The 12,551-nt window shown below is 50.6% G+C and overlaps 3 protein-coding genes across 3 annotated transcripts; all 3 read right to left on the reverse strand.

Annotated features, from left to right (window-relative positions):
* Window positions 1-1,244: 1,244 nt before the first annotated feature.
* Window positions 1,245-2,927, reverse strand: SETTUDRAFT_95482 (uncharacterized protein; the record flags this gene model as incomplete). Its single annotated transcript, XM_008031523.1, has 2 exons — window positions 1,245-1,775; window positions 1,860-2,927. The coding sequence occupies 2 exons, from the start codon at window positions 2,925-2,927 to the stop codon at window positions 1,245-1,247; spliced, it is 1,599 nt and encodes a 532-aa protein (XP_008029714.1).
* Window positions 2,928-3,765: 838 nt separating this feature from the next.
* On the reverse strand, window positions 3,766-7,608 carry SETTUDRAFT_22619 (uncharacterized protein; the record flags this gene model as incomplete). The annotated part of the gene is made up of 4 exons (XM_008031170.1): window positions 3,766-5,172; window positions 5,234-6,319; window positions 6,377-6,435; window positions 6,483-7,608. The coding sequence occupies 4 exons, from the start codon at window positions 7,606-7,608 to the stop codon at window positions 3,766-3,768; spliced, it is 3,678 nt and encodes a 1,225-aa protein (XP_008029361.1).
* A 3,300-nt stretch (window positions 7,609-10,908) lies between these two features.
* On the reverse strand, window positions 10,909-11,594 carry SETTUDRAFT_22621 (uncharacterized protein; the record flags this gene model as incomplete). Its single annotated transcript, XM_008031171.1, has 2 exons — window positions 10,909-11,465; window positions 11,513-11,594. The coding sequence occupies 2 exons, from the start codon at window positions 11,592-11,594 to the stop codon at window positions 10,909-10,911; spliced, it is 639 nt and encodes a 212-aa protein (XP_008029362.1).
* Window positions 11,595-12,551: the final 957 nt, after the last annotated feature.

The raw sequence follows: 12,551 nt of genomic DNA on the forward strand, positions 1-12,551 counted from the left end.
CAGCTCAGCCTTTTCTGCTGGGTCTTCTAGTTCACATCGGGTGTCAGGGTGCTGTATTGTTGGTATGGATCCAATTGACTGGTCATGCCTCGTACGTGCCCACCTCGCTAGCTTCCACAGCGCGTCTGGTGACTCTGTCGCTTGCTCTATGCGGTTTCTGTGTGCTTTGCGTAGGGCTTTGCTAATTGTTCTCGCTTTGTGGTTCCTTGCGGCGCGGTACGCTTCCCAGGTCTCTTCCGTGCGGTACTGACTGTGTACCCTTTTTAGTCGTTTTGTCTCAGTTAGGATTGCTCTGCATTCCTCAGTCCATCCTTCCCGGGTGTAGGTAGAGGATTGAGTCTCCGGCACTGCCTTGTGTATCGCGTTCTGAATTGCGGCTGTCACCTCACCCGTGTATGCGTCGAGCGCTGCCTTTGTGAGCGGTCTTCGAAGCGGAGGTAAGGCGTGTCTTAGCGCTTTCGTGTACGCTTTCTCGTCTAGTCTCTTCCAATCTTTGCGCGGCTCCTTCTTGAGCTGTTGCAATGTAAGGTCTAACGTTGTGCTTATTGGCAGGTGATCTGAGTCGTGGTCTAGACCTCTATCTACTTCGCTCTTAATAACTTTGTCGATTAGTCCTGTTGTTACGAGGCAGAGATCAATCGTGGACTGCGAGCGGCCTTCTTCGTATGTGGCCGTTCCTGGTGGGAGAGTGTTATGGAGTGCGCAGTCTCCTATAATGTCTATCAGGTCTTCTGACTCAAGATCGGCGACCTCTCTATTTAGCCCTCCCCATAGAGGATGGTGGAGATTGAAGTCACCAAGCAGTATTTGTTCGTCCGTATGATATTGTCTTAACGCTTCTCGTACCTGTGGTAGTACGCTCTGTCGGTTGCTCGAGGTCTTCGGCGGGTTGTAGACGTTATGGATGACCAGTCTTTCTTGTTGTTGCTGGTCGTCTTTTAGGTCTATAATTATAGAGCAGATATCTCTAGTTCGTTCCTCAAAGCGCCATCCTAGTTGGTCTATCTTCTTGTTAATAAAGAAACAGACTCTAGCTATTTCTCCTGTGTGGCTTGTTGGGTAGCAAAGGTGGAACTTGTTCTTGGCTGGGTGATGTGTGGTTGTTGTGTATGGGTTTTTCCACGGCTCTTGAATAGCGATAATGTCGAAGTCGTAGATCCCTGGGTCACGTAGTAATGATGCCATGACCATGTCTCTTGACTTGCGTACGTTGTACTGTAATATGTTTAGTCTATTGTGTCTATTCATGCTTCGTTGTCAGAGTCGATTTCCATGTGCTGGCTGTTGCCGCCCTGTGTTCGCCGCGTGCTGTTCCCGGTTGCTTCCATAGCCCTCCGGGTGGGCATGATGTGCCTCTGTGGCCTTTGGCTGCCGCTCGCCTGTGTCGGCGGGTTTTGTTGCTCTGCTGGGTCAACGGTGGTTCCAGCGTTGGTCCTCTTCTGCCCTCGTCCGGTCTGGGATCGGTTCCTGGTGATTGGTGTTGGCTGCGTCGACACAGCGGCTTGCGTGGGTCTGCTCCTTCGGGTGGCGGTTACTGGTTCTTCTAGTGGAATTCTCCCTCCTGTCTCCGCAACCGGGTGGTAGTATGGGCGTGTGTCGTATGCAGCCTTCGCTTTCGCTCTCTCCTCTTTCCTAGTAGGACACTGGTAGTTCCATGCTTCGTGTTCGCCTCGACAGGTGGCGCACTTCCTGGGGATGGTCCGGTCAAGCTTCGACGGACAGTCTCGACTCTCGTGTTCTTGCGCGCAGTAGCCGCATGCGATTGTTGCCTTGCACTGGGTTCCTATGTGGCCATAGTGTTGGCACTTGAAGCACTGCTTCACTCGGCACTGTCGCTCGTATCGCTCGCACTGAAAGACCTCGCCCTGCCAGATTAGACCCTCGTCGATAATCTTATTGGCGTCTTCTGGCTTGCTGAACTCTATAATAACGCTAGAGGCGGCTTTCGTGGGTGCGTTGCGTGTTAGCCATCCTATGTACTTGATTTCTGCCTGCGGGATGAACGGCTTGTTGTCCAGCAGTAGCTGATTTCTCGTCTCTTCGAACCTAGTCATGTCGATTGTGCTAGTGCGTATGCTGTGTGCAATGATGCCGTAGGTCGTGATCCGTAGGGTAGCCCTGTTGCCGACGCGGTGGACCCAATCGTCGGCGAACTGCTTTAGTGCTTCTATATCAGTGCTGGTGGCTGTCTTGATGCTAAGGTCGCCGCTCTTTAGCTGGTTTGAAGAGAGTACCTTGATGCGAGCTATATTCTCATTTCCGCTCTGCGCGATGGCGCGCTCTACGTGCGCATTGAGGTTGCGCGGGTTCATCGCCCGCAGGCTTTGTACTGTATTGGGGTCTCTAATAGTCACGACGACTTCACGCTGCGTCTGAGAAGAAGGCATTCTAGGAACTTGTGTATTCGATGTACCTGCTAGCGTCGCGCCCCTCGCTGCCATCGCAGCATAGCTGAGCGTGCCACCTGTCTGTGGTCCTGCATTTTTGATTCGTCTTGCCATCTCTAGGCTGGCTTTACCTACCTCTGCCGCCTCCTTGGCTGCTGTCTTTGCTTCTTCTCCAGCCCTTATGTTTAGTTGTACGTTTGCAGCGATTGTGTGGATAGTGTCGGTTGTATTTTTAAGTTCGGTCTTAAGTTCTTGTTTGACAGCGTCGAGCATTCGCGTGGTGTTATCCGAGGTCGCTTTAGCCTCAGTTTGCAGGATGCTAAGCGCGTCGCATACCGTGCTGAGGTCGGGGGCGTGTTGCACTTTCAGTATGAATGTCAGGGTGCCATGGATGATGATCTTGACAAGGTCTGCCGGTACGGGCTGGCTTTGAGTGCGATCGATGCAAGTTAGCGCGTCCTGAAGGTAGGTGCTGAGGCGTGTAGCATGCTCGCGGAATGGTGTTGGCCATGCGGGCTGCTGAGGCCACGGTGTCGCCATGGCACGTCAGTCGCAGTGGGCGCTACGGCTGAGTGCTGGCTAGTCAATTGGCGTCAAAAGCGTCCGTTTGAGTGCGAAAATACGACTGAATTCCAAAAATCAAGTTCTCGCTATGTGTAGTGTTTTTGCCCTCCGAGCACATTAGATCTATCTAACGTCCGTCCCTGTGGGTCGAACATCCCCCCGCAACGAACCACGAACATTTCTCAACCATGTTATCCCTACGTTGCACAGTTGTATAGGGTCAAGCTAATAAGGCTTTGTTTATTGCATCTATTTCTACCTATGGCATGCTCTATACAGCAAAATTACAGCATTATAGGCAGTGTTCTTTAGCTTTTTGTCTTACGCAAAGAAGCTGCAACGACAAAACACCCCTGCTCTTTCACACGCAGCACTATCTCTCCATCCTTCGGCGCGTCCTTATAATACATGATCAGCTAAAGGATATAATTTTGCTCGTAGAACATGCGCAGCTTCTGTTTGCATGTATTCCGACTTTCTCCGGCTCAATGCGACTCTCGTTCGCTCCAGGCACTAGGGCTTAGCGTGCTGACACAGCAGGTTTCGAATAACTAGTTAGCGGCCTGCATTATACACTTGCGCTATACCAAAACGACTCGAGCTGTGGCGCAAAGCTTGAGAGGCTTCGTCTAGCCACTACTTATGTACGCAGTTGCTTGCTGCCTATCCTTAGAGATTAGCTGGGAACAGATAGTTACTGTAAGATAAATATCACATGCATTATCAGGTAATAAGTCCTAAATACATCAACTTTTGAATAAGCATAGAGGCACAATATTGAGAAAAATCTTTCCATTTACCCTCGACTGCTCATCTAGACTAGCTGACAAAGCCAGACCCTTCCTGATCCTACTCCCATGCCTAGTTGGGTCTCACTTACAGCCGAGCTTGACGGTCGATACTCAGAAGGTATCCATAACATATTGCTACCCGCGTAGATAACCCAGTTGCCACCAGAATTTATACTCGTACCCTGGTACTGAAGTTTTGATGCTGCAACGTTGATGGGGTTCGTGACCTGGGAACTAGAGATACTAATAGTGCCTATTTCTGTATAGAGTAAAGTACCAGTAAAATCGAAAGACAAGTGCAAGAGGGATATGCCAACGTCAAGGGTATGTAGGCACATCTCGCTGCTCGCGTCCCAGATCTTGACGGTGCTGTCGTCTGAAGCTGATGCTAGCTGGGTCGAGTCGTGCGAGAAGGCCACCGAGCGAACAATATCGCTATGGCCCTCGAGTGTGTTTACACAAGCCCCACTGCTCACGTTCCAGATCTTAATAGTGCTGTTATTTAATGCTGACGCTAGCCGGGTTGAATCGTGCGAGAAGGCCACCGAACTAACACCATGGCCATGGCCCTCGAGCGTGTGCACACACGTCCCGCTGCCTACGTCCCATATCTTAACAGTGTCGTCCCAAGATGATGAAGCTAGCCAGGTCGAGTTATGCGAGAAGGCCACCGAACTAACACCATAGCTATGGCCCTTAAGCGTGTGCACACACATCCCACTACTCGCCTCCCAGATCTTGACAGTGCTGTCGGCTGACGCTGACGCTAGCCGGGTCGAGTCGTGCGAGAAGGCCACCGAGGTAACCCAACCACTATGGCCCTCAAGTATGTGCCTACATGTCCCACTGCTGGCGTCCCAGATCTTGACGGTGCTGTCGCCTGACGCTGACGCTAGCCGGGTCGAGTCATGTGAGAAGGCCACCGAGCGAACACTATCACTATAGCCCTCGAGCGTGTGTACACACATCCCACTGCTCACGTTCCAGATCTTGACAGTTCTGTCCTCTGACGCTGACGCTAGCCGGGTCGAGTCGTGCGAGAAGGCCACTGACACAACAGCATCGTCATGGCCCTGGAGTGTGTGCACACACATCCCACTACTCGCGTCCCAGATCTTAACAGTGCTGTCCTCTGACGCTGACGCTAGCCGGGTTGAGTCGTGCGAGAAGGTCACCGACGTAATACCACTGCTATGACCTTCGAGTGTCTGCAGACACGCACTCCAGCCGTTGCTCATAGCGGGCTTGATCGTTACTCCTCTTGGCTCTTCGTGCTGGAACAGCCTTCTTACTATGCTATTAGCTGGACTGAACAGCAGAGCAGATGCGTATGCCTGTAAAGGATAGTTCTCGATCGCCTCCTTATGATACATAATAAACCGTCGTGCGTCGTACACGATCTTGTTCAATACGTCCGTGTCTCCAAGTCCCTAGCTACGTTAGTAACTACACCGTGAAGGCCGTGTATAGATGTAGTTGTATTAGCCGTACCTGGACTAGATCCCATAACCTTGTCATCGAGACTACCCCTTTGGCCATGCTTCTGCACAAGCTGAGCGCTTCTAGCCAGTAGAGATATTTTTGCTCAAGAAATGCGTCTATAGCCCTAGTGATTTCTTGATTAGTAGCACTAGATTTTAAGTCGCAGAAGTGGTCAATCCAGTACACACATGGGTAGCGCGACGCGGCTAGAGGATCGGGAAGAAGTGGCTTGGCGTCTTCTATAGCATATCCAGGCGCTTGAAGGTTGTATATATCTCTACGCAGTGTCTTGTGCAGAATTACAAGTGATTTTGCGAAGATATCTTGATGCACACATTCTATACCATCTAGAAAGACGTCGTTTAACGCTTTTGTGATAAGGAAGTCCTTAGCTGATTGATGTACAAAGTACACCGTATCGTCTCGCAGCGTTAAGAATGATCTGCAGAGACCGATAATCTCCCGCACGGACTCTAGATCATTAACAAGGTCTGCAAGTTGCTTAGTCAATATAACTAGCTCACTAACTGTGACTGGTCGATATAGGACAGCAGCCACTGCCAGCACCCGCAGACATCTTCGAGCACTACTAGACTTGCGTATCTGGTCTAGCATCTGCCTATAAAGTGAGTCTAAACCAGGCGGGAACTGGGCTAGCTTCTCTTGCACGTCCCACTTCGGCGTCGCTTTAAGGTCTTGGCACACCAACGCAACCCAGAGGAAGGTATCGTTCGCGTTCGACGTTAAGTGCTGGAGCACCGCGTCTTGCACCTCTGGCGTGTAGCGCTTCTCTTGGGCTAGGCGACACACCTTCTGCCGGATAAACACATCTACTGCTGCAGCCACCGACTCAGCGTTTAACTCAAGGCTGAGCCTCATTTCGTGCTCAGCACGCTCTAGTTCTTGCTCAATATCTGGCCAGTTGCGACTAGACACGATCCACTTGACGCGAGAGGACGCAGACGACTGCTTCGCGATAAAGCTGAGCAATTTTAGTAAGTCTGTCGCGCATTCGTCGAGCGCGTCAATAATCAGGTACGTCATGCCTAGGCTTGTATCTTGCAGCACATCCGTGAAGATTTTCGTTAGGGCGACCTAGGCATTCGCGTCCTCGAATAAGCTTTTGCCTGCGTAGTCGTGCTTCCCGCGAACGTGCGATGCAAGCGACGGCTGCTGATGCATAAGCATGTATAGCAAGCCCCGCAGCACAGCTGTGGCACTATTAATACGCGTGTCAGTCGCTTGGCAGAAAAAGTACGAAAAAGGGTAGGTTTCGGCGTCAAGTTTTGCAGTTCGTCGATAATGCCACACAGCAGCATCGTCTTGCCTTTGCCAGGATCACCTTTCACCCACAGTAGTCGGCTCTCTGGGTCTTGCTGCCACTGCTGGAAGGTATTGTTGTCAAGGACCCAGCGGTAAGCGCCCGCAAGCAGCCCGCCCTTAGTCTCTTCGATCCGCTTCTTATCATCGCGCGGGTTACTAGGACATAAGTCTTGGATAAACTTGTTCTGCTTGTCAACCTCGTATAGAACCCGCTTCATTGCTTCAGCTAGATTCTCGCCATCGATTGGGGACAAGCTGACACCGAGAATACCCATCAGGGAGTATGCACGGTCTGCTGGAATCGTTGTAGTGCGATGTTCAATCCAGGTAACGCGTTCATGAACGCTAAAGTTAGACAACGGTTCACCTTGCAGCGCTGGACTAGAGATACCTGTAACTTCATACACTTCTTTCGCTAGCGATAATTTATCACCAAGCTTGGTCCCTTCTTTAGAGAAAAACTCTACTATAGACGGTGCGAGAAGCTCCTGCAGCGTCCATCCACGGGTAAACCATCTGCTGTTTTTAAGCGCAAGCTCAGCTTTCTGCTTATTTCGTACAGGATCGCTACCGACTGAAGTGCATAGAACATTGCGCGAATAGAAGTAGCGCTGCATCGTGCTACCGTACCATCTCGACATACTATAGAGAATAGAGAACATCCAGAACCATAAAAGCCATCGTAAATCTTGGTCGTCTGACGTCACTGGTAGAGGTTGATCAGAGACATCCGATAGATATACATAACACCGAGTTGCATCGCGGTACCAGCGAAACATCGATCGGATAGAGAAGGCAAGTTCAGCCTTATTGGCCTTGTCGATGCAGCACGTGTCGATCCAGAAGTACTGGAGGCTGTCGCGCCGTGACTGTCCTCCGCAGAAGATGATCTTCTTATAGCCCGGCTTTGCCTTGCCGCCGCCTGTCTGGAGGTCTGCAAAGGTCACCTCGTCGCCATCTGCGCCCCAGGTGTGTGAGAGTATCGCGTAAGGGGGTATGTCGCCATCGTCGAAGCTGTGGATGCTGAGCTCTCCGCTTTCGCTGTACTGTAAGAGCCGCATAGATTCGTATGGATTTATAGTAGGTATATGCGATGAGAGTAGGACTCGAAAGGTTGAATTTGGTAGCCTAATCGCGCGGGCGCTTGTTGCTTGTCAGCTGCTTTCCTGCTAGATACCGGTGGACGGTCAGTATACAGAGAGAATGACGAGCAGGTGCACTAGCTAAGGTGCCACCAGGATCCTGTGATGCGTCAAGATGTCGTGAGTTGAGGCTGCCGGCTCTCGCTGTGTTGTTGACTTGGTGCTGAAGCCTGTGTGAAGCCCCAGGCGGGGTATGTAAGGCGTGCTATGCATGCGCCGTGCATTGCTCACAAGGCTGAAGCGCGTCTGCCCCTGTTGGCAAGGGTCTAAGCACCGACGCGCTCAAAGCTTGCCCGTTCTGATGCAGGACAAATGAGAGAGCAGTCACGTAGATACAACATTTGTGATCATCATCTAGGTTTAAATTTGGCTTAAAATACCCTTTCTATCCAGCTTGCGCAACGCCGTGAAATCCATCATACAGAGCTAGAGAAAGGGGTCTAGTACATCCTAGCTACAGGCGCTCTCCATGCAGATACCGGCGCATGCGTTAGCTCAGGCGCATCGATCCGCTGCGTTACTGTGGGCTTTGGCGACCGTAGGACCGTTGATCCTTCTAGCGCATCGCTCTTGCGCTTGCACCCGCGCCCGCGCTTCGGCTTGCCTGCTAAAGCTTGCTCCTTCGCAGCACGCTTTGCTCTAGTCTTTTCGAGGTCTTCAAAACTCATCACCTTAGCCTTACCTAGAACTACCGACTTTGTCGACCGGCGGGTTTTAGCTTCTCGATTGATCTAAAGGAGGAAATGATTACGATCTTTAAGGAGGGCCTGCTCAGCGAAGGATACCTTAGCTGCGCTTGCTAGTTTCTGTATGCGTCTCTGTAGACGGTCTTTGCTCGTCTTTTCAAGCACGTGTGTGTCCTTTGTAATTAGATCATGCAGCGACGTAAGCGCTTCTGTCGTCACTGGTGTTACTGGCGTGGTAGGCGTACGGGGCACATCGCCCAACACCCCAGCATTCGCACTCTCGGTTTCTACATTTGATATGTTGCTTACTTCCGCTGGAGGTTTAGGGACATCTCTGAGCACTCGTTCCGGGTTAAAAGGGAACAGCCTAGTTGCAGACCACCCAGCTCTAATATTCCTTTTAGTCAGCGCGCGATCTCTTGCAGGGCTATAGAGATAAGCGAAATGCTCTTTGCCAACAATATCTACGCCTCCTTGGTTGAGTCGCTCGACTTGTTCACGATACGCGCTCTTTAAAGGTGCAAAAGGGCCGACATCGCACGGCTGCAGCTTGTGAGAGGTGTGAGAAGGCAGACGACACAAGATAATGTTGTTAGTAAAGCAGAACTCTAGGATTTCGAGCGTTTCATGCGTCCCAAAGCTATCACAGATTAGCACTCGTGGGTTTCCACCTGCTCCCTCACGTGTCTGGGGGTCAAACACGCGCTTGAGCCACTCCAAGCTAATCTTAGAGTCGTTGTACCCATTCTCTGAGTGCGCATAGTGCCATCCAGGGGTGCTGTGGGTGGTCCAGTTACTGCGATGGGTCGAAGCTGGCCATATGATAAGTGGCAGGAGGGCCCTTCCGTCAGCACTGATGCACTCAATAGCAGTAACCATAGTGCGCTTGACACCCGCACCCCTACTACCTTGCCGATTGTCCTTGCCGACTAAGACTTTTGCGGAGCCAAGCATGCTTAGCATGACTCCAGTTTCGTCCATGTTGTACACGTTTTCTGGCAGTACGCATGGATCCTGTAGCACCTGGCCAATCACATTGAACCACTCTACTATCTTCTTGTGTATATTGTTTCCGTGACGCTTCCAGTCTATCGATCTGACCCTTCTTGCCTGGAGTTCGGGGTGACGCTTCTCGAACGCTCGTGGCCAGTTCTTCCCTGGACGCTTGATCGACTCGCTCTTTGTGGACCGCTGGCGGGCTATGCTGAACGCTAGCGAGCGAAGGTACTTAACGCGCACAGGTTGTCCGAGACTAGACATTAGTAGCAGGAACTTTACAAGCGCCTTCTCCTCCTCTCGAGTCAAGTACTGCTGATTCTGAGCCTGCTCTGCTCGCGAGCGTCGTCCAAGCCTACGGTGGATCAGAGTTGAGACAGGGACATCGCCGTGCTCTGATCGAGCAGCACATGTATCACGCACACCTTCAGGCAGACGTTGCGCGAGTGCCTGGCTGGCTAGATCCATGTTCGTGGTTGTGGTGACTGAGGGATACCTCGAGCGAGAAGCCAACCGAATCCACCACCGGTCTGCTTCTAAGAATAGCCAGCAACACGCAGCACCCGATAGAAGCTTCTAGAACTCTGCGCCACAGCTTCAGCCCTTTTGGTATAGCGCAGGTGTACATCGTAGGCCGCTAAGCGCTCGCAATCCAGCTGTGCCAGCGTTTTAAATTCTTTCGCTAATGCGAAGGACTGGCACACCGAGCCGGAAAAACTCGGGGCATATCTGAAGAGAGGCTGCATATCTTTACAGTATAGCTAAAGATTCTTTAGCTTACTCCAAGTTATATATAATCTCCGAATAGGCAAGTAGAGCTTGTGTAAGAGGTAGGACAGGGGTGTTTTGGCGTTGCACCTTCCCACGCTTAACACGAAAGACTCACGTATGCCCCTTAGATCGCTGTAATTTTACTATTTAAGGGTTGCGATAGATAGAGATAGATCTAGCAAGCATACAAATGTGTATTCATGTCTAAGAGCCTCTGCAGCTTGGGCGTAAGGTGCTTGGGCAGTGTTGGTGGTTCGTTGCGGAGGGATGTTCGACCCACAGGGATGGACGTTACAGAACAACGCTGGAAGCATTTCGCCACGCTGGGGCGCTTTTCTGCGTTTCCTTCTCTGCAAGGCAAGACTTCCCGAATCCGCGGTCTTGACGATAGAATAGCTTTCGACTTCGCGAAAAGTCTCTTTGATGCTTGTGCTTCTTTTGCAGACATCCCAATATGTGATAGAGATGGAGTCAAACAATGAAGGGCCAACTACCAGTCTTGAGGGAAAGATAGAGGACACTTTCAATTTTACAGAGATCTTGCTCGGAGACTGTCCTGTTGAAGCAGCAATAGTATGGAACTAGGTGGATAGTTACAACACAGCTTTATTGATTCAATTCTTCAATTTTCCGAAGGTCCGAAGTGCAACTGTCTTGTCTCAGGCCTTATGGATATACGCACTAAGTTAGCGTGTCTATCTGTTAGGCATTTAGGTGCAGCTAGGTAGTATTCTAGGATAGAAAGTCTTTACGCATAATCATATTGTCACGTGGTAACAGGTTCAGCAACAGTACACAATCCAGATCTGATGTTATTCAGCATCTTGGAAATCTCGTCAAGTTGTTGCACAGAACTAGCCTTCTGTCCCTGTAACTTCTCCAACTGCCGGCGCAAGTCTCGAATTACAGAGTAGGCGGACTCCAGGTCGGTCTTCTTGGCCGCAAGCTCATTTTCCATGTTCTCTCTGAGCTGCCCATTCTTCGTTGCTTGTGCTTGCCAACGCTCGCACGCCTCGACTACCCGATTATGTTCTTGCTGCAGTAATGCATAATTCTGCTCCAACTGCTTGATCGTGCTTGTAAAGCTAACGTCTACCTCTGTCTGGCAATCAAATATATCATGCGGTGCAGCAGCTGTACGAACTGCTTCAAATGTTTTGCCAACCTCGTCGTAAAGTTCTACGCATGCACCCATCGTATGTTTACTCAAATGTTTTTGGAACAAGTGCGCCTTCTCTGGCATGTAGCTCCACGTATAAGGGTCGTCCGAGCTGGTGATAAGCCTGACTTCTAGGGGATCAATCCGGAACCCTAGCTGTTGCTCTTGCTCTACGTCAGTAGTCGCACCTATATGGATGTTACTTCCATACCGATGTGCTGTGCAAGCTTCTTGCGACAACGGGCTCTGCATTTCGCTCGAACCTCGTTCGACTTGTTAGAAAAGCCATCCATTGTTGTTTTTCCAGAAAGCTCGCTGTAAGTTAGGCATCACAGCACCTTGAGACTGCCTTCGTGATGACACTATACTGTACTGTTCGACGGATGAAGTAGAGTGGTGTGATATGCAACAGCCTGTGACCCCACTTGACGATCTTTGTGGCGCATGACGATGTGGGACTGTAATCACGCGTGGCTTCGCTGTTATCATATACGCGGCATGGACGAACTTAATTTGTTCTTGTCTAGAGGCTAAACTACGTAAACACCATGCATTGAGTGGTCTGCGAGCTCGAAAGAGGAATAAACTATTGCGACGCTGACGAAAGCTCGTACTCCTCAGGCAATATTACCGCTCAGCGAAGGCTTTGCATGGGATCAAAAGTTGCCTGCATACATACGTATGTACAGAAACCGAGAGAGCAAGTGCATGAGAACATGGCATATTTGCCGGCGCTTGTTAGTACTGACTTCGCGCAGACCGCTTGACTCATGCTGTCCTATACTGTACTGCGTACGTATTAAGTAAGCGGCACGAGCAAACAGGGAGAGCTTTGACGGAATGCGGTTGGCTAATGTCAGATTACGTGTGTTGATAAGCGGCACAGCGTCGTGCTAGGGCAACTTTCCTGTTTGCTTGAAAAGCAAACCCAAGTGGTTTGTTCTAGCGTGTAGCGCAGTGCTGCTTAGACCGTATCTGACAAGGAAGTAGTGTCGGGCTAGACCTCGCTAAGAACATATAAACCCGCTGGAACATAGGTCTTGGCCTGACTAAATCCCTGAGAAGCAGCGGCACGCGATCATCATGAAAACTTTAAAGACATGGGGGATAAACAGGCCACTCGGGATTGTGAAACCACTTGGGTTAGCAATGCCTGGTGCAGATATTCGGTACCCTAATGAGATCACTGGCAGTTCAACAATACTAGGTTGCCATTATGCATAAGATCATGGCCTCCTTCTGGTACAAGA

The sequence above is a fragment of the Exserohilum turcica genome (assembly GCF_000359705.1).
Source record: "Exserohilum turcica Et28A unplaced genomic scaffold SETTUscaffold_6, whole genome shotgun sequence".
NCBI lineage: Eukaryota > Fungi > Ascomycota > Dothideomycetes > Pleosporales > Pleosporaceae > Exserohilum > Exserohilum turcicum.